The sequence below is a fragment of the Rana temporaria genome, chromosome 1 (genome assembly GCF_905171775.1).
Source record: "Rana temporaria chromosome 1, aRanTem1.1, whole genome shotgun sequence".
Lineage (NCBI taxonomy): Eukaryota > Metazoa > Chordata > Amphibia > Anura > Ranidae > Rana > Rana temporaria.
This window is the reverse complement of record NC_053489.1, coordinates 635,191,979-635,211,856: the sequence shown is the minus strand read 5'-3', so window position 1 is coordinate 635,211,856 and position 19,878 is coordinate 635,191,979. Positions and strand designations below refer to the sequence as shown.

General features: G+C 42.4%; 1 protein-coding gene across 1 annotated transcript in view; it reads left to right on the top strand.

Moving 5' to 3' along the window:
• WDR1 (WD repeat domain 1) overlaps positions 1-19,146 on the top strand; it is a 99,197-nt gene extending 80,051 nt beyond the window's left edge. Inside the window, exons 11-15 of the mRNA XM_040335427.1 lie at positions 1,140-1,227; positions 4,087-4,197; positions 8,989-9,162; positions 15,327-15,471; positions 18,534-19,146. Of these exons, the coding sequence (XP_040191361.1) occupies positions 1,140-1,227; positions 4,087-4,197; positions 8,989-9,162; positions 15,327-15,471; positions 18,534-18,643 (628 nt within the window). The 3' untranslated portion in view covers positions 18,644-19,146. The remainder of the gene's footprint in view (positions 1-1,139; positions 1,228-4,086; positions 4,198-8,988; positions 9,163-15,326; positions 15,472-18,533) is intronic.
• Positions 19,147-19,878: the final 732 nt, after the last annotated feature.

Here is a 19,878-nt window from a genome sequence, read left to right as displayed (position 1 = left end):
TTTAATTTAATGAATGAGCCGGCATATGGTCACTTTCTCTGTGGGCTCTGCAAAGTCACCATGGTTGGGCATCACATGATCGGAATTTCCGATGGAATTTTTCATCGGAATTCCGATGAAGCCGTCAGACTAAATTCCGACTGTCCAAAACACGGTGACGAAAAACACTACGACGAGCCGAGAAAAACGAATTTCAATGCTTCAGAGAATGCGTCGACTTGATTCTGAGCATGCGTGGGTTTTTTCTCCGTCTAAGTTGCACACAGACGATAGGAATTTCCTATCGTTTTTTTTTTCCATCAGAAAAAAATATAACCGGTTCTATTTCTAAACACCAACGGCAAAAAAGTCGATGGGACCCACACACAATCGAAATTTCTATCTGACTTTTTTTATCGGAAATTCCGATCGTGTGTACACGGCATAACATTATATATTGATAGTGTTCTTTTCATTCAGAAAAGGAATAACCTGAAAAACGTGGAAAAATTAAAGTGGAGTTTTTTTTTGTAGCAAATAACCAGGTTTCACCTTTGTTTTGTTGAGTAAAAAATAAAATCTGATTGTGTTCTATAGTTTTAAAAAAATTTTTTACTCCAGTTACTATAAATCTTTTATATACCGTATTTATCGGGGTATAGCGCGCACCCCTAATTTGGACTCGCAATTCCTGTAAAAAATAAATTTTTTAGTACTTACAGTTTTGGTGTCTTGCGCGGCGTGCATCGTCGGGTCCGGCGTCCGTCTGCGCCTTCAGTGGTGTCCTCCCGGCTTCTCCCGCGCTGTCTCCCCATCGAATCGCCGCTTCCCGTGCTCAGTTTGAATGCCTGCACCGACATATACCGAGTGCAGTACACTTGGCTACATTCGGCCAGGCTCGGCTTCGCTCGTGCTCACGCTCTGTCATGTTTATGCGTGAGCATGAGCGAAGCAGAGCCTGGCCGAATGTAGCCAAGTGTACTGCACTCGGTATATGTTGGTGCAGGCATTCAAACTGAGCGCGGGAAGCGGGTATCGGCATATATCACGCACCCACGATTTTCCCCTTATTTTAAGGGGAAAGTGCGTGGTATACGCCAATAAATACGGTAATAATTTTTATACCTGGTGGTGTAACTTTTTTCTTTCTTTCTTTTCAGTGCTCAGGATGCCATGAAGTTGGATGTGCAGCCAAAGAGCATTGCTGTAGGATCTAATGGATATGTCGCATTAGTCAACAGTAACCAGGTACATAGTGGTGGGTTATGTGTGCTTCCATGGCACGGAATGAGGAGAGTGGTCTTACTAGGGCACACAATACTAGACGACATGCACAACCTGCCAAGTTTATCATTTTTAGCCATGACGATCGCTCTGAAAATAACAATCTTATGGCTTAAAATATTCTGCCAAATCACACATCTGTTATGGTGAATGCTAGGACTGTACTGAGTAGTATGACTGCATGAATTATTACATTTTCTAAATGAACCCTAGTGCTATAGTACAGATCTTATACCCAGCTATACCTGTAAATACTCACTTTTCCATATCCAGGGTGTAACATGTTACGGACGGACCAGCCTCCGATCCCTGCTGTGACAGTTAGCAGGGTTCTTCTTTCTCCCCCTAAATATGACAATTAAAAAAAAAAAAAAAACACATCACCGATTGACAGCACTCTGTGCATGGAAAAACTGCAAGGTCTGGCAGCTTATCAGATTGGATCTACTTCCCCCGTATAGGGTGTATGGGCAAACGGGATACACTGGAAGATCTGCTGGAGATCTACGTATCCTGAGCAATTCTTCTGCCAGTTGTGGCTGCAATCTTTCTTGGTTTACTTGACCTTGGCTTGGTATCAAAGGAGCCCCAAATTTTCCACTTCTTAATAAGTAATTAAAGCGGAGCTCCACCCTAATTTTGAGATTACATTAATAGTACAGCCGATATAAAAAATGATTAAAATGGTTGTTTATATATTTCAGAAGTGTACAGTACCTTTACTGTCCAGATGCTTCCGGTCAGCACTAATGCAGGTTTTCTGCGGGCATGAGGTCACTTCCTCTTCCCCCACAGTGTGCTATGGGACCTTCTCTCCTAGCTCCCTGTCTTCCTGTTTAGAGCTGTTTTCTCAAATATCGCGCTACTTCTCTAACAGGAAGTGACGCGCGACATAAACAAAGGAAGGGCGGGCGTTCCGGTCTAGTGTTGTCAGGCTGTGTTTGAGGAGGCTGTGTCACAACGGGGCGGTAACTTTTAATTCCTACGATTGCCGTTGTCATGGCAACACAGACGCTCAAGCCGCTACTCCGCCTTTGCTAGTGCACATGCGCGAGATCGAGCGGCCACCGGAACAAGGGTAGTGCCTGCTTGTGGGCTTATGCCCACAGTTAAAATGGCAACGGAACAGAACGCACAATATAAGTATATATTGCACAAAGAATGACAGCGCAGCGGCCGTGGGACACCAAAAACGTGAGTTTAGAAAATCGGTGCCATTAACCATTTAAATAGCCCTTAAAAAAAATCGTTTTTGCGTGGGAGATCCGCTTTAAACAGTACCGACGGGCATATTCAAGGCTTTGGGTATCTTTTTATCCTTTTCCATCTTTGTAAAGTTTCATTGCCTTGTTACGCTGGTCTTTTGACTGTTCTTTTCTACCTCCTGCTGGCTCAGTGTCTAGCCTGCTTAGTGCATCCAACTAACAAACTCATTGACTATACACAGACACTAATTGTGATTTAAAAATCCAAAAATGTGAGAAATTTTACCTTTTTAATTATTTTTAACCTGTGTGCAACCTTCTGTGTCTGTACCAAGGCCAAACATTCCAGGGTATGTAAACTTTTTATCGGGGCCATTTAGGTGATTTCTGTTAATCATTAAAAAGGCAATACATGGCTCCATGTGATCACTAGCCTTAAATAAGACTTGTTTGGCATGATCAGTCTTATTTTTAATATAAATGCCAACATTTCACAATTTCGGCCAGGGTAAGGAAACTTTTGAACACAATTGTGTTTGTTTGTATATGTATGTATTAGAGCTGCACGATTACTCGTCAATCGTTTTCGCAATTTTTTCCCTGTTGCGATCTTGACAAAGTGTTTCCCGATCTTTTTGTATGAGAATTATCTCTGCTCTCAGCAGTCAAAAATCAGGGCAGTCTGCCAAGTTTTACAACATTCTTTATCAGTGGAATGTTAAGTCTAAACATTGTAACAATTTGTGTTTTACATCAAAGGAATAGACTTCTGTATGTAAATTAGGAAAGTTTAACCACTAAATCGCTAAACCTTTTTCTGACGTTTTGTTAAAATCATCTTTTTTTTGCTCGAAAATTACCCCCAAACATTATATATATATATATATATATATATATAAATTTGTGTGTATGTATATATAACATTTTTAGTAGAGACCCTAGTGAATAAAATGGTGGTTGTTGCAATATTTTATGTCGCACTGTATTTGCGCAGCGGTCTTTCAAATGCAATTTTTTGTGAAATGATTTTACTGAATTAAAAAAAATAATGTGAAACATTTTACACTGCAACAATCTTGAGAGAATCATGATCTCAATTTTTTTTGCTTAGAAAAAAAAAAAGATTTTCATTTTGCCCAGAGGTGTGTGTATATGTATATATGTGTGTGTGTATATATATATATATATATATATATATATATATATATATATATATATATATATATATATATAATGTGTGTGTATGTATATATATATTTATTTATTTATTTATTTTTATTTTTTATTTTTTTTGTGTTTTTTTTTTTTTTTTTTTTTTTTTTTTTAAGCATTCTTTTTTTACAAAATTTCTTCCAACCTGCCCTAAACATTTGCACAGTACTGTATGCCATTCTTATAAATACGTTGCTTGGCATTTGCACCGAGTATCCATATCTCTTAGATTTGGGTATCGTTGTGGATGGTCAAATCCTATTGCGAAGAAGGCCTCTTGCAGCCAAGCAGAACTGTCACACAGCCCTTCATGTCTGCAAATGGCCAGCCTTAACCATACCACTCAGAGTGGTTTATCAAGGAGTTGAATTCTACTTTGACATCTGCTTTCCCGTTCCCTTCGCAGATTGTCCTCCTGAAAGACAAGAAGAAAGTTTTTGTTATTGACTCTCTGGATTACGAGCCGGAGTCGGTCGCTGTCCACAAAGGCTCTGGAACAGTAGTTGTTGGTGGACTGGTAAGTTAAATGTTGTTTTGAGGCATAACTGGTCTGTGTTTAATACTCCCCCATATATTCACTCATGCTGTGCTTTACCATTAAATGTCATACAAATTACTGAGCTTGTGTACAGATGGCGTCGGAGTAAATGAGGGTTGAACGCTCTAACCTTCTATATGAACTGAATTTATACCAGCTGGCATTCACTGCTGTACATGCTCTGGAACCTCCGTCCAGTCCAAGACAGGAAGTGATCATTAACACTTCAACTGTCACAGTATTAAAACATTTACTACAAGTAGGCAGGAAGGAAGGGCGAGACCCTTCTATCAGGTTTTTATTGCGGTTTGCGTCCCTGCTGTGGAGATCTCCTCCTCATTTACTGTGTCCTTTTGTGGTCACAGGGTGGGAAGTAAATTGATATCTCCCTGGTTGGAATGACAATACAAATCAAAGGTTGTAAGCCTTACCAACACTAACATAAAGATGTTTACACAGGAGTTGGGCCTTAATGGTTGCTATTAAAGTGAAATAAAATGAAATGCAGATTGCATATTCTCACAGATATCTATGAAAGCTGCACAACTCTATCCAGGTGGCTTTGCAGCTGTGGTCTTGTAACCCAGTGCTCCCCAACCTTTTTATCGCCGCGGACTGGTAAACGTTTGATAATTTTTCCGTGGCCCGCTTGTTTTGATTTAATACAGAGATGCCAGGATTCCCCTTTCAATACAGAGATGCCAGCGTTCCTCCTTTCAATACAGAGATGCCAGCGTTCCTCCTTTCAATACAGAGATGCCAGCGTTCCTCCTTTCAATACAGAGATGCCAGCGTTCCTCCTTTCAATACAGAGATGCCAGCGTTCCTCCTTTCAATACAGAGATGCCAGCGTTCCTCCTTTCAATACAGAGATGCCAGCGTTCCTCCTTTCAATACAGAGATGCCAGCGTTCCTCCTTTCAATACAGAGATGCCAGCGTTCCCCCTTTCAATACAGAGATGCCAGCGTTCCCCCTTTCAATACAGAGATGCCAGCGTGGACTCTAGAGCCACCTTTACCATTAAAGTAACTCCTTACTTCATGTGGGCATTACACTTTGTGGACTCCCACTTCACTTGTGCCCCACACACTCCCCCACAAAATGGCTGCATCCCACTTCTTCAGCTGTTGGCTGGATCTTTTCCTATCTGCCCTGACACACAGACTCCGTAGCATTCCCTTCACCCACCACTGTCACCCACTTCCTCTGTGCACTTACCTCACGGCAACTTCTCTTCAGTCCCCGCGTCTCCGACCTGGAGTCCTCAGTCCTCCCGCAGCGCCTCCTCCTCGGCCAATGGCGTGGGGTTTGCCTTTCGGCCAATCAGGAAGCGGGAGGCCCCACAGTGAAATTATTTAAAGTTCCTCGGGCGGCCCGGTACCGTTTGATCCACGGACCGGTACCGGTCCGTGGCCCGGGGGTTGGGGAACACTGTTGTAACCCATGAGGGTGGCAATGCTGGGGCATACTATGGAGGGTACTAAATTCGGGCAAAAGCTCACCAACGGACTGACTGCCGTGCTATCTTTTTATATCGAGGATTCCACATCACAGGAGCATCAAGAGTCTTCTTCCAAAAGCCGGTCATTAAGTTTTAGTTGTGACCATTTGCTAGAAGCCTTCTATCTTGTTTCTTGCATGTGTCTCATATGCGTAGGGCATGCTGGCTAAAGTGCAGGATTGCAGAACCCCTTGTGTAAAATCATTTGATCAATATGGCCTTCAAGAGAATAGTTCCTAGGGCCTTACTCCAGTTTCCGAGCCTAAAGGGGGAATTTTCCTTATTCTGTTTTTCAAAGAGCTATTTGTCTTCATTCAAGTCCAAAGCTTCCTCAAGGAATCTGCCATTGCCCTCCTTCACCAGGCAGACTGGCTTCTGTGGACATCAAAAGTGCTGACTTGCATGTCCCTATCTTTTCGGTGCATCAGAGATTTATGCACTTTGCTGTGGGGCCCCTGCAGTACAATTTCTTGCCCCAACCATTCAGCCTCTTATCCAGCAGTTCTGCGTTCTAGTGGCATCGCCATTGTTGGATACTTAGATGATCTCTTGGGACAGTCTGTGTGAACCATGTTGAATTACCTGAAATTGATCGTCTAGATCAGGGATATGCAATTAGCGGACCTCCAGCTGTTGCAGAACTTCAAGTCCCATGAGGCATAGCAAGACTCTGACAGCCACAAGCATTGCACCCAAAGGTAGAGGCATGATGGGAATTGTAGTTTTGCAACATCTGGAGGTCCGCTAATTGCATATCCCTGGTCTAGATGTTAGAACGATTCAGGCGATTCTTGAACCTTCAGAAATCCGTTCCAGTGTTCTGCTCAGAAAGGTCCTCCCGGCAGATAATGCCCGCCCTGTACTGTGCAGGCGCAGTGCTTGCGCTGTACGGAGTACAAGGGAGCCACCGAAAATCGCTGTAGATGAACAGCTGTGAATCGGCTGTACACGGGGGCCTGCGCAACGAGGATGACATTGTGCCACACGGTCCCGATACTTGTGCAACTCTGCAAGGGGTAGGTGTTTTATTGTTTAATCGTGTAAGGGGCGGATGGCTACAGAAGATGCTGAATTTTAAATTGATGGGCAGAGCTGATAAGTTGGGGGTGGTTTTATCAATAAACTACAGGTCTTTGCTGGGCGTGTTTAAACAACTGAAGGGCGGGATTTGCGATGTTGATGGGCGGGTTTGCAGGACCTATTTAACTAAGTAACACAATGAGGCGGATGTATTTATTGAGAAGCGTGTAAGGGGTGGCTGGGTACAGAATAAGCCGTATTTTAAATTGATGAACAGAGATGCCATCCACCCCTTACACAATATAATAGTAATACATCCGCCCCTTGCAGAGTTGCACGAGCATCGGGAGCGTGCGGCACAATGTCGTGCTCATTGCGCAGGAGCCGTCTACAGCCGATTCACAGCTGTTCATTTTTGGCAGCTCTGTTCTACTCCGTACTGCACAAGCACTGCGCCTGCGCAGTACAGGGCGGGCATTGTACATCGGGGGTACCTTTATCGGCAGGACACTGGAACTGACCAACCCATCATTTGGAGTATCTGGGTGTAGAACTGGACACAGCTCATGCCAGAGTGTTCCTTCCACAGGAGAAACCTCTGACACTCCAGTCTCTGATTCAGAATCTCCAGTTCAGGAGCTGTATAGTAGTGAATGTGATAGTAGCATTTTTTATGGCAGTCCTATTTCCACATTTTCACTCCAGGCTGTTGCAACACTACATACTGTTGTCGCGAGACAAGTAGATCCAAGACTTGAACAGACAAACTCACTCATCACCAAGGACCGGACAGTCCCTGGCCCAGTGGCTCAGGAATACAGCTCTGGGAAAATCTTCCTTGCCATCTTTTGTGGAATCCTTAATGACTGATGCCAGCTGTTTGGGCTGGGAAAGGCATCCTGGAAACCTTGTCCATTGTAGGGAACTTTAACTTCATCAGGGTCTTTTCTCCTGAATGGCATCCTGGAGTTTCAGGCAATTTGTATAACTTTAAAGCATTGGCCCATCCTACTGGAGGGTTGTCTGATTCAAAAATCTGTCCAACAATTACCTTAATGTCATTCTCTGCTTTAAGGTGAAAAACCACCTGCATGCCTTCTGGACACAGAGCGGGGCTCGGGAGCGAGCATGCACGAGTGCCCCTATAGCAGTGATGGTGAACCTTGGCACCCCAGATGTTTTGGAACCACATTTCCCATGATGCTCAATTACACTGCAGAGTGCATGAGAATCATGGGAAATGTAGTTCCAAAACATCTGGGGTGCCAAGGTTCGCCATCACTGCCAGCCATTTGCTATGGGGGCACTCGTCAGGGGGAGGATCAGTGCTGGCAGGTAATCCCAGAAGAGGAGGATCAGGCCTGCTCTGTGCAAAACAATTACACAGAGAAGATGAGTTTAACATGTTAATTGTTTTAAAGAAAAAAAAATCACCATTGTTTAAAACAGGGGTCTCCAAACTTTTCAAACAAAAGGCCAGTTTATTGTTCTTCAGCTTTTAGGAGGGCCGGATTGTGGCCAGCGGGGGCAGAAAAAGCCCCAGGCCCAGCATTGGTAAGAATAAATATGTCCTCCTAGTTTGCGATCAGTAGGATAAGAAGTAATGCCCCTATTAGTAGGAGTAATTGTATCTCATCATTGGTATCAGTGGAAGAAAAAGTGCCCCCTTGTTGGAGTCAGTGGGAAGAATAGTGCCTCATATTAGTGGGAGGAAAAAAGCCCCAAGGGCCGGATAAAGGCTAGCAAAGGCCGCAGTTTGGAGACCCCTGGTTTAAAATAATGATTTGACCACTAGATGGCATTGTAACATCATATTCTGTCTTTAAGTAATATATAGAAGTAAACACAACTGTAATTCTATCTGTATTATGCTTCAAGATGCTGTCATTGCTACATTACTATAACTCACAGCAGCTTGCTCCTGATCTTTGTACGTTTGTGGCAGCTGCAAATATTGTGGTCATACTTATTGTCTTACATTTTTGGGCATGCTTCATTAACTGGGATCATAGATGGAAAGATCACTCGAGTTTATCAGCTGGCAAACACTTGGCTGTATATAAATATAGGTATTGTTATATGACTGCAACCAACTTACAGGTTTTGTACAGTTTATACAGTTACTACTATACTAGTGGTAAGAGTCTTGAGTTGGAGGTTTCTGGTGCCAAGAGCAGCTTTAGACCTGCGCTTAAAAAGTAATTCTGTCCTGACCTTTGATGTCCGTATCTTTCTTTCTCTTTTATAGGATGGCAACATCCACATGTATACCATTCAAGGAAACACTCTGAAGGACGAGGGAAAGTCTCTGCCAATCAAGGCTGCAGTAACCAGTCTTGCCTATTCTAATGATGGTGCCTTCCTTGCCGCTACCGATGCCAACCGCGTGGTCACAGTTTTCAGTGTTGCTGATGGATATGCAGTAAGTGAATACTGAAGATTGGGGTTATACTGCCTTTACTTTTTAAGCTGTTGTACAGAGGTATATAGAGAATGATTTATTGGTGTAGTATGTAGCCTAAGGCCTCCTTCACATGGGTCATTTTTGTTACAGTTCCCCTGCTGAATTGGTGACTAATGGTACGGATTTCAATTTCGTAACAACCCATGACCATTTTTTTAAACCTGGATCTTAACCACTTAAGCCCCGGACCAATATGCTGCTTAAAGACCCAAGGGGTTTTTACAGTTCGGGACTGCGTCGCTTTAACAGACAATTGCGTGGTCGTGCGACGTGGCTCCCAAACAAAATTGGCGTCCTTTTTTCCCCACAAATAGAGCTTTCCTTTGGTGGTATTTGATCACCTCTGCGGTTTTTATTTTTTGTGCTGTAAATAAAAATAGAGCGACAATTTTGAAAAAATTCAATATTTTTTACTTTTTGCTATAATAAATATCCCCCAAAAACATATATAAAAAAAAATTTTTCCTCAGTTTAGGCCGATACGTATTCTTCTACCTATTTTTGGTAAAAAAAATCGCAATAATCGTTTATCGGTTGGTTTGCGCAAAATTTATAGCGTTTACAAAATAGGGGATAGTTTTATTGCATTTTTATTTATTTTATTTTTTTTACTACTAATGGCGGCGATCAGTGATTTTTTTCGTGACTGCGACATTATGGCGGACACTTCGGACAATTTTGACACATTTTTGGGACAATTGTCATTTTCACAGCAAAAAATGCATTTAAATTGCATTCTTTATTGTGAAAATGACTGTTGCAGTTTGGGAGTTAAACACAGGGGGCGCTGTAACATTTAGGGTTCAGTGTGTGTGTGTGTGTTTACAACTGTAGGGGGGTGTGGCTGTAGGTCTGATGTCATCGATCGAGTCTCCCTTATATAAGGGATCACTCGATCGATACGCTGCCATAGTGAAGCACGGGGAATCCATGTTTACACACGGCTCTCCCCGTTCTTCAGCTCCGGGGAGCGATCGCGACGGAGCGGCTAGAAACGAATAGCCGCGCCGTTGTCCTGGATCGCTCCCCGAGGCTTGCCGACCGCCCCATGTAACGGGGAGGGTCCCGATCGGACCCCCCACCCGCGTCAATCAGAGGACGTATAGGTACGTGCATGTGCCTGTCCGTGCCATTCTGCTGACGTATATTTACATGAGGAGGTCGGCAAGTGGTTAAAGCAGTAATGGTTATGTCTTATAAATATTTTGGTCCCCCTGCAGGTTTAAGTCATAATGTCCTAGTATTCACTTCATACTAGGACATTATGACAGACTTGCCTGCAAATGTAGCCCTTCAGTTCAGCGTTGTCATGGCTCCCCCACATAGGTGTGCGCAGCCTATTGCATTAGGATGTGCACCCCAAAGCTCAAACACTACCTACGGATTGCTCACTATCTTCATTCAGCAAGGGAAGGGGCCAATAAATAACATATTTACTGGCCCCTTCCCCCATTCATCCTCAACATCCCTGCAACAACAGCCAGCGGGAGAGAAGGGAAGCTGGCAGCATTGCAGGGGGTAGAGGAAAGAGCTAGGGCAGTAGGGAGAATCTATGCTGCACAGGGTGATTAGGGTGTGCCTGGGCACACCTGGCACACCCATGCTCCCCCAGCACTTCCATCTTTGCCCGGTGTTCCTTACAGGTTTTGTATCTTCTGCCGCTGGAATGGCCGGGCTGTGGTGACATCACTGTGGCACACAGTGCTGGCCTTAAATGTTATCTGAGCTGTGAATGTGAGGCTCAGGTCACATTTTAAGCTGATAGGCAGGGGGGACATTTATGACAGTAGAGGCCACTAAGGTCTCTTCTGTTATAAAACGCTGCCTGACAGCAGATTTTACATTCCATGACTTTACTACTACTTTAACCGGTTCCCGACAGGCTCATGTACTTTTACTGCGGTACAATGGCCACGCTGCACGAGAGAAAGAGAGAGAGCGTGCGCGTGTGTGTGTAAGTGTAAAAACACACAAATCCCTGTTCTGTCAGGGGAGAGGAGACATATTGATTGATCCTACTAAGTAGGAACAACGATATGTCTCCTCTCCCAGTCAGTCCTATCCACATACAGTTAGAACACATCCCGGGAACACGCATTTAACCTCTTGATCACCCGCTATTGTTAACTCCTTCCCTACCAGTGACATTTGCACAGTAATCGGTGCATATTTATAGCACTGATCGCTGTATAAATGTCAATGGTCCCAAAAATGTGTCAAGTGTCCGCCATACCTAGTAAAAAAAATAAAAATGCCATAACTCTATCCCATAATCTGTAGACTTTCGTGCAAACCAATCTATGCCTGGTACACCCTTCATGAAGTCTTGGCTTATGTTTGGGGGAATATTCTAACCATTGGGAAGAATCATCCTGGAAACTGCATTCATCTCCACTATCCCTCTACCACCCATGGTAGCGATAATCACTTAAGCTCAGCGATTGAGGGATAGAAAGAAGGCCGCAGTACCATAACCACTGCAGGTCTTATTGCGCTTATTGCGATATTTTTTGGTAAAAAAAAAATGTAGAAGAATATCTATTGGCCTAAACTGATGAAGATTCTTTATTTATTTTTTTGGGGATATATATTATAGCAAATAATAAAAAAATTATATATATATATATATTAATTTTGTTTGGGTACAACGTCGCATGACCATTAAAGCGACACAGTCCTGAATCGCAAAAAATGCTCTGGTCAGCAAGCAGCTAATTCTTCTGGGGCTGAAGTGTTCATTTACGTCAAGCTACCCCAGATCTGCCACATTTAGGTGCATTTTTTTTCACCTACCCATAAACTTACGTGGGGATTTTTTGAAAAACTGACAGGTGAATTTGAACTGAACGGCCATGTGAAATTAGAAAAATGTAAGAACCAATAATTATTTAACAGTATATCCTGGAGCCCCCTGGACTGACTGCTCTAGTGGGCTGAGCCTTGCACGTGTATTAACCAGGTTAATGGCCTGGTCAAAGTGGTTCCCATCTCTGGGACAAATGGGCAGATCAGCTACAAAGTATTGATGATAGAGATTAGCCCTTGCATGTTGAGGTCTTGGCCTTGGTGCCAATAACTTATTATTTGTGTGTTTTGGTTAAACGTGCATGCTCTGTTAAATAATTGTACAAGTTTATAAAAAGGTCTGTTATTGCTTTTCCTATCCACCATCTCGTATCTTTGGCTAGCTTATGTTTTCTGCTCCTTTTTATCGTTAAACTGTCCTTTTAGTCTACACAACCTGCAGATTTGTATTACGTGATTTTAATCCCCTACTAAGTAGTTTAAACAGTAGCAACAAATCATCCACCTCATTTAATCCTTTTAGCACATTTTCTGATAACACGGCCTGGTTACTAGAGCATGAATGTATTAGGTGGCCAGTTACTCTGAGAAACCTAAAATCACTATGCACTAACATGCATTCATTGTTTAAAATCACTCACAGGGGTTGTAGACTGTCTGTCTTTATTTATTTTTTATTAAAAACAAAGGGCCAGATTCAGGTACAATAGCGCCGGTGTAACGTAAGCCGTTTACGTTACACCAGCGCAAGTTTTCAGTTTTAGTGCACGATCCACAAAGCACTTACCTGGAAACTTGCGGCGGTGTATCGTAAATACGTTCGGCGCAAGGCGGTCCAAATCGAATGGGCGGGTAACATTTAAATTAGGCGCGCTCCCGCGCCGGACCTACTGCGCATGCTCCGTTTCGTAACTCCCGCAGTGCTTTGTGCGAAGTGACGTCATTTTTTTGAACGGCGACGCACGTAGCGTACTTCCGTATTCCCGGACGTGTTACGCAAACGACGTGAAATTTTAAATTTCGACGCGGGAATGATGGCCATACTTTAGACAGCAATACGTTTGCTGACTAAAGTTAGGGCACCCAAAACGACTACTAACTTTGCGACGGGAAACTAGACTAGCGGCGACGTAGCGAACGCGAAAAACCGTTGTGGATCGGCGTAACTCCTAATTTGCATACCCGACGCTGGGTTACGACGCAAACTCCCCCCCCAGCGACGGCCGCGGTACTGCATCCTAAGATCCGACAGTGTAAAACAATTACACCTGTTGGGATTTCTAATTACACCTGTCGGGATATCTATGCGTAACTGATTCTATGAATCGGTCGCATAGATACTCTGAGAGATACAACGGAGTATCTGAGATACTCCGTCGTATCTCCTTTGTGAATCTGGGCCAAAGTACCCTTCCTATTTATTATTTTTATTATTATTATTATTTAGGTACTTTATATAGCGCCGTCAATTTACGCAGCGCTTTACATATACAATGTACATTCACATCAGTCCCTACCCTCAAGGAGCTTACAATCTAAGGTCCCTAACGCACATTTATATACTAGGGACAATTTAGGCAGAAGCCAATTAACCTACCAGCGTGTCTTTGGAGTGTGGGAGGAAACCGGAGTACCCGGAGGAAACCCACGCAGGCACAGGGAGAACATGCAAACTCCAGGCAGGTAGTGTCGTGGTAGGGATTCGAACCAGCGGCCCTTTTTACTGCTAGGCGAGAGAGTGCGGCCCACTACACCACTCTGCTGCCCTTTGTCTTAACCACTTGCCGACCAGCCGCCACAGTTTAATGCGGCAACATGGCTCGGCTGGGCGAAACTACGTTATGTCGCTTTACCACTAGGGCCACAGGGCTGCTCGCCCCCGGAGCCGACGCGATCGCCCGTGACAGAGAAATTACGGATTGTGTGTTCATACTAAGTATGAACAGTGATCTGTTATTTTTCTTAGTCCCACCCCCCCTTCAGTTAGAACACTTATAGGGAACACAACCCCTTGATCGCCCCCTTAGTGTTAACCCCTTCCCTGCCAGTGAAATTTTTACAGTAATCGGTGCATTTTTATAGCACTGATCGCTGTAAAGTTGTCAATGGTCCCAAAAATGTGTCAAAAGTGTCCGATGTGTCCGCCATAATGTCGCAGTCCCGATTAAAAATCGCAGATCGCCGCCATTACTAGTAAAAAATGCCACAATTCTGTCCCTTATTTTGTAGATGCTGTTATTTTACGCAAACCAATCAATATACGCTTATGGCTTTCTTTTCTTTTTTTAACAAAAATATGTAGAATGCATATCCGCCTAAACTAAAGAAAAATACATTTGGATATTTATTATAGCAAAAAGTAAAAGATATTGTGTTGTGTTTTTTTTTTTTTTTTTTCTAAATTGTTGCTCTTCTTTTGTTTTATAGCACAAAAAAATTAAAACCGCAGAGGTGATCAAATAGCACCAAAAGAAAGCTCTATTTGTGGGAAAAAAAGGCAAATTTTGTTTGGGTACAGCGTCGCATGACCGCGCAATTGTCAGTTAACGCGACGCAGTGCCAAATTGTAAAAAGTGCTATGGTCAGGAAGGGGGTCAAATTTTCTGGGGCTGAAGCGGTTAACCTAAACTACCCTACAAATTCCCCATCCCAACTACATACCTAATTTTAGAAAATGAGCATCATCTTCATCCTCAAATCCTCTGTTGGCTGTCCCGACACATTGGGGCTGATTTACTAAAACTGGAGAGTGCAAAATCTGGGGCAGATCTGCATAGGAACCGATCCGTTTCCAGGTTTTTCTGTCGGCGTAATTGAACAAGCTGAAGTTAGGAGCCGATTGGTTTCTATGCATGGCTGCACCAGATTTTGCACGCTCTAGTTTTAGTAAATGAACCCTATTGAGACCTTTTAGACTTGTATAGAGTCGTCATTCTTTTAATGTCTTGTAATTTTTTGCTGTCTTATTGGAGAGATTTTCTTTCCCTTCCTGTTCAGACACAACAGGAAATAAGCAGAAATCGTCCCTTTAGATAGCTGTGACTGGAACAGGTTTCTGATTGAAAAATGTCCCCCCCTCTTCCTGTTGGGGTCACAACTGTAAATGTTGGATTCTTTCTTCTCCTTCAATGGTTACCAGAACAAGCAGAGTGTGAATCTTTCGAGTGAGGGCCACTAACGGCAATGAAAACCTGACCCCTCCCTAGGTTTGGCTAGAAATGCATCTAAATGTTATCTTATGTCATCTTATTGTGCAAGCACTGGCATGTACCCTAGAAAAACATGTAGCCTACAAACTGTTATGTCTTTATTAACAGGAGAAAGACAAGTTCTATGGACACCATGCCAAAGTTGTGTGTGTTGCTTGGTCGCCAGACAACGAACATTTTGCCTCCGGAGGAATGGATATGATGGTTTTTGTTTGGACCTTGAGTGATCCAGATAAACGTATTAAGATGCCAGGTACGTGTCGTTTCTCTATGATCTTCATAAATGTAATGGCGCTGTGCCGAGAAATCGTCTGTGCAAAAAGTTCACTGAATGTCATTTGTTATGTCAGTTTGTTGCATTATCTCCCTGCTTCTCCACCTCATCCAATCAGAGAAAGCTTTACATTCATTCAGATGGTGACCGTGCTCCGTATGCAGCAGGGAAGCCGCTTGGCAAGGGATCTGAAGGCCAATGGAGATCAGTGGAGTAGCAATGTCTACTCCAGTGATATTTGGATTATGGAGAATATACAGGTGAAACTCAAAATTTGAATATCGTGCAAAAGTTAACTCATTACATGCAAAGCATGTAGTTCAAGCCGTGATTTGTCATAATTGTGATGATTATGGCTTACAGCTCATGAAAACCCCAAATCCACAATCTCAGAAAATTAGAATATTACATGCAATCAATAAAACAAGGATTGTACATAGAACAATATTGGACCTCTGAAAAGTAGAAGCATGCATATGTACTCAGTACTTGGTTTGGGCCCCTTTTGCAGCAATTACTGTCTCAATGCGGCGTGGCATGGAAGCGATCAGCCTGTGGCACTGCTGAGGTGTTATGGAAGACCAGGATGCTTCAATAGCGGCCTTCAGCTCTTCTGCATTGTTCAGTCTCATGTCTCTCATCTTTCTCTTGGCAATGCCCCATAGATTCTCTATGGGGTTCAGGTCAGGTAAGTTTGCTGGCCAATCAAGCACAGTAATCCCACGATCACTGAACCAGGTTTTGGTGATTTTGGCAGTGTGGGCAGGTGCCAAGTCCTGCTGGAAAATGAAGTCAGCATCCCCATAGAGCTCGTCTGTGGAAGGAAACATGAAGTGCTCCAAAATCTCCTGGTAGACGGCTGCGGTGACCCCGGACTTAATGAAGCACAGTGGACCAACACCAGCAGATGACATGGCTCCCCAAATCAACACAGACTGTGGAAACTTCACACGACTTCAAGCATCTGGCAGTGTGTGCCTCTCCATTCTTCCTCCATACTCTGGGGCCTTGGTTTCCAAATGAGATGTAAAATTTGCACTTATCAGAAAAGAGGACTTTGGACCACTGAGCAACAGACCAGATCTGCTTTTCTTTAGCCCAGGTAAGACGCTTCTGACGTTGTTTGTTGTTCAGGAGGCTTGACAAAAGGAATACGACATTTGAAGCCCATGTCCAGGATCTGTCTGTGTGTGGTGCTCTTGATGCACTGACTCCAGCCTCAGTCCACTCCTTGTGAAACTCCCCAAGACTTTTGAATGGCCTTTTCTTGACAGTTGTCCCCAGGCTGCGGTCATCCCTGCTGCTTGTGCACCTTTTTTCTTCCACGCTTTTCCCTTCCACATAACTTTCTATTAATGTGCTTTGATACAGCACTTTGGGAACATCCAACTTCTTTTGCAATTACATTTTTGAGGCTGTTCCTCCTTATGGAGGGTGTCAATGATGGTTTTCTGCACAACTGTCAGGTCAGCAGTCTTTCCCATGATTGTGATTCCTACTGAACCAGACAGAGAGACTTTTTAAAGGCTCAGGAACCCTTTGCTGGTATTATAGCTTAATTAGCTGATTAGAGTGGGACACTTTGAGCCTAGAATATTGCACCTTTTCACAATATTCAAATTTTCTGAGATTGTGGATTTGGGGTTTTCATGAGCTGTAATCCATAATCATCACAATTATGACAAATCATGGCTTGAACTATCTCATATATTTCACCTTTTAAGTTGCATTAGTGAAATAAATGAACTTTTGCATGATATTCTAATGTTTTGAGTTTCACCTGAAGCAGGTGAGGTGTATGCATAGTTACATTGGTCTAAGCTGGACCTGAGGAATTGTATATAAAATATCCATACCTGAAATTCTTCTTTTATGCAAAAACAAGAGAACGCCCAAGTGACTGCTATTGGTGACCTTTTCTTCTAAATGCTATTTGCCTGGCTGTAAAGCTGATTCTCTCGTTTTTAAGTACTTGTCACTAAATATCCATATCAGAAAATCTGTAAAACTGTCAGAAGGCCATATACTGTATGCATACTTGCTCTGGTTTAAAGCCTTAAAGCGGAACCTCAGGCAGATATAAAGGCATAAAAGAATGCAGCTATGAAATAATTACAGTGTTGGTAAACACCGCTAAATCACTAGTACCTACAGGCAAGCTTATAATAAAGGATGTAGGATTAAGTGTGCATCGTTTAGGAGATATTCCCATTCATAGCAGCCAGTGACATGCTGCAATCAAGGCTCCCATATCACGGCTCGACCATTGAAATTACCAGAAACCCATAAGATCGATCAGGTGAAGATGGAAACCCCGGACATGGGTGACGGCACACTGCTGGAGGGTTTTGTTTTAAGATAGTATGGGATGCTTGCTAGCACCTGTCCCCCTTTCCACGGGATCCTGACTCTTGATTTGATAGCAGTGCAGCCATTGGCTCCTGCTGCTGTCAATCAAATCCATTGATGCGGGCGCCAGGGGGCAGCCTCGAGTCTGACATTCATGTCTATGGACGCCGAATGCTGGACTCGGGAGTGTGCCTGCAAGGTAACATTCCCCTGGTAGAGCGCTTCTCCTAGGGGGTTATCTGATGCAAGGAGGAGCCGCCAGGGGACCCCAGATGAGGTTTGGGGCCACTCTGTGCAAAACGAGTTGCACAGTGGAGGGTAAGTCTGATATGTTTTGTTATTTAAAAAAAAAAAAATTACAAAGCCTTACAACTCCTTTAACTTGAAGAAAAAACACTTTTTTTTTTTTTCAATCTACGGCGTTAGATGACATCTACTCATCACAATACACATGATTAAAAAACACGTGTGTGTGTGTGTGTATATATATATATATATATATATATATATATATATATATATATATGTATATGTATATGTATGTATGTATGTATGTATGTATGTATGTATGTATGTATGTATGTATGTATGTATGTATGTATGTATGTATGTGTATATATATATATATATATATATATATACATTTTGTTTCTTGCCTTTAAGATAACTATAAGCCTTTATTGTTCATTTAGATACCCATCGGCTACATCATGTGACTGGACTGTCCTGGTTGGATGAGAATACGTTGGTCACCGTATCCCATGATGCCTGTGTCAAACAATGGACTGTCACTTACAAATGAGCACAGAGCAAGGACCAGCACAGGGATAGCTAGGACTACTGTAATTGGAGATTCTATAAGAAAAAATTATATATTTCTGTTATATGCTTTTGTGGTTTGCCACATTCTCATTCTTCAAAAAAAAAAAAAAAAGTGTCTTTTAACTATAACAAGTCCTTTCAAAGCTTTAGTCAGTGACTGCTTGCTGGTAAATAGCTCCTATGCATCAGATGTTGTGACCAACATTCCAGAGGCAACAGTCATATCCTCAAGTACCCAGACTGAGGACAGGTTCTAATGGAGAGTTTATATGTGTGTGTGTGCTGTAGAACCACATAAGACAGTACATACTGCTCATTTTTTTTCCTGTTACAGAACATTTCTGTATCCGCTGTTATGGTGACAAAAGTGGTGATCTATTTTTGAAACTCTGGTGTGCAGCTACTGTGTATTGTTGCTCTGCTTGTCCATAAAACTGTTGCCTCAACACCGAAACAATAATAAAAATAAACATTTTTTATGTAGTTCTTGTTCTGATTTTTTTAACGAAGATGTTTGGTAATGTGGTTTTTGTAATTTTAAGGTTATTTGAATTAATGATGCATAATGGGCTCAAGCCTTTTACTTTGTTATAATCCAAGATGTGCAACCTAATGTCAAGTTGCCAAAAAAAGGACCAAATAGTGATTTAAAGTGAAGTTCAGCCCCAAAAACAAAAATGTAATTGATTTGCATGAAATAAATACTAAAAAAAAACATTTGGAGATTTTTTTTTTTTTTACTTGCCTTTAACCACTTCCATACCGGGCACTTACGCCCCTTCCTGCCCAAGCCCATTTTCAGCTTTCAGCACTGTCGCACTTTGAATGACAATTGCGCGGTCGTGCTACACTGTACCCAAACAATTTTTTTATCATTTTGTTCCCACAAATAGAGCTTTCTTTTGGTGGTATTTGATCACCTCTGCGGTTTTTATTTTTTGCGCTATAAACAAAAGAAGAGTGACAATTTAAAAAAAAAAAACTTTTTTATTTAATAAATATCACAATTTTTTTTTTTTTTTTAAAACGTTTTTTTTCCTCAGTTTAGGCCGATATGTATTCTTCTACATATTTTTGGTAAAAAAAATCGCAATGATCATATATTGATTGGTTTGCGCAAAAGTTATAGCGTTTACAAAATAGCTGATAGATTAATGGCATTTTTATTTTATTAATTTTTTTACTAGTATTGGCGGCGATTTGCGATTTTTTTAC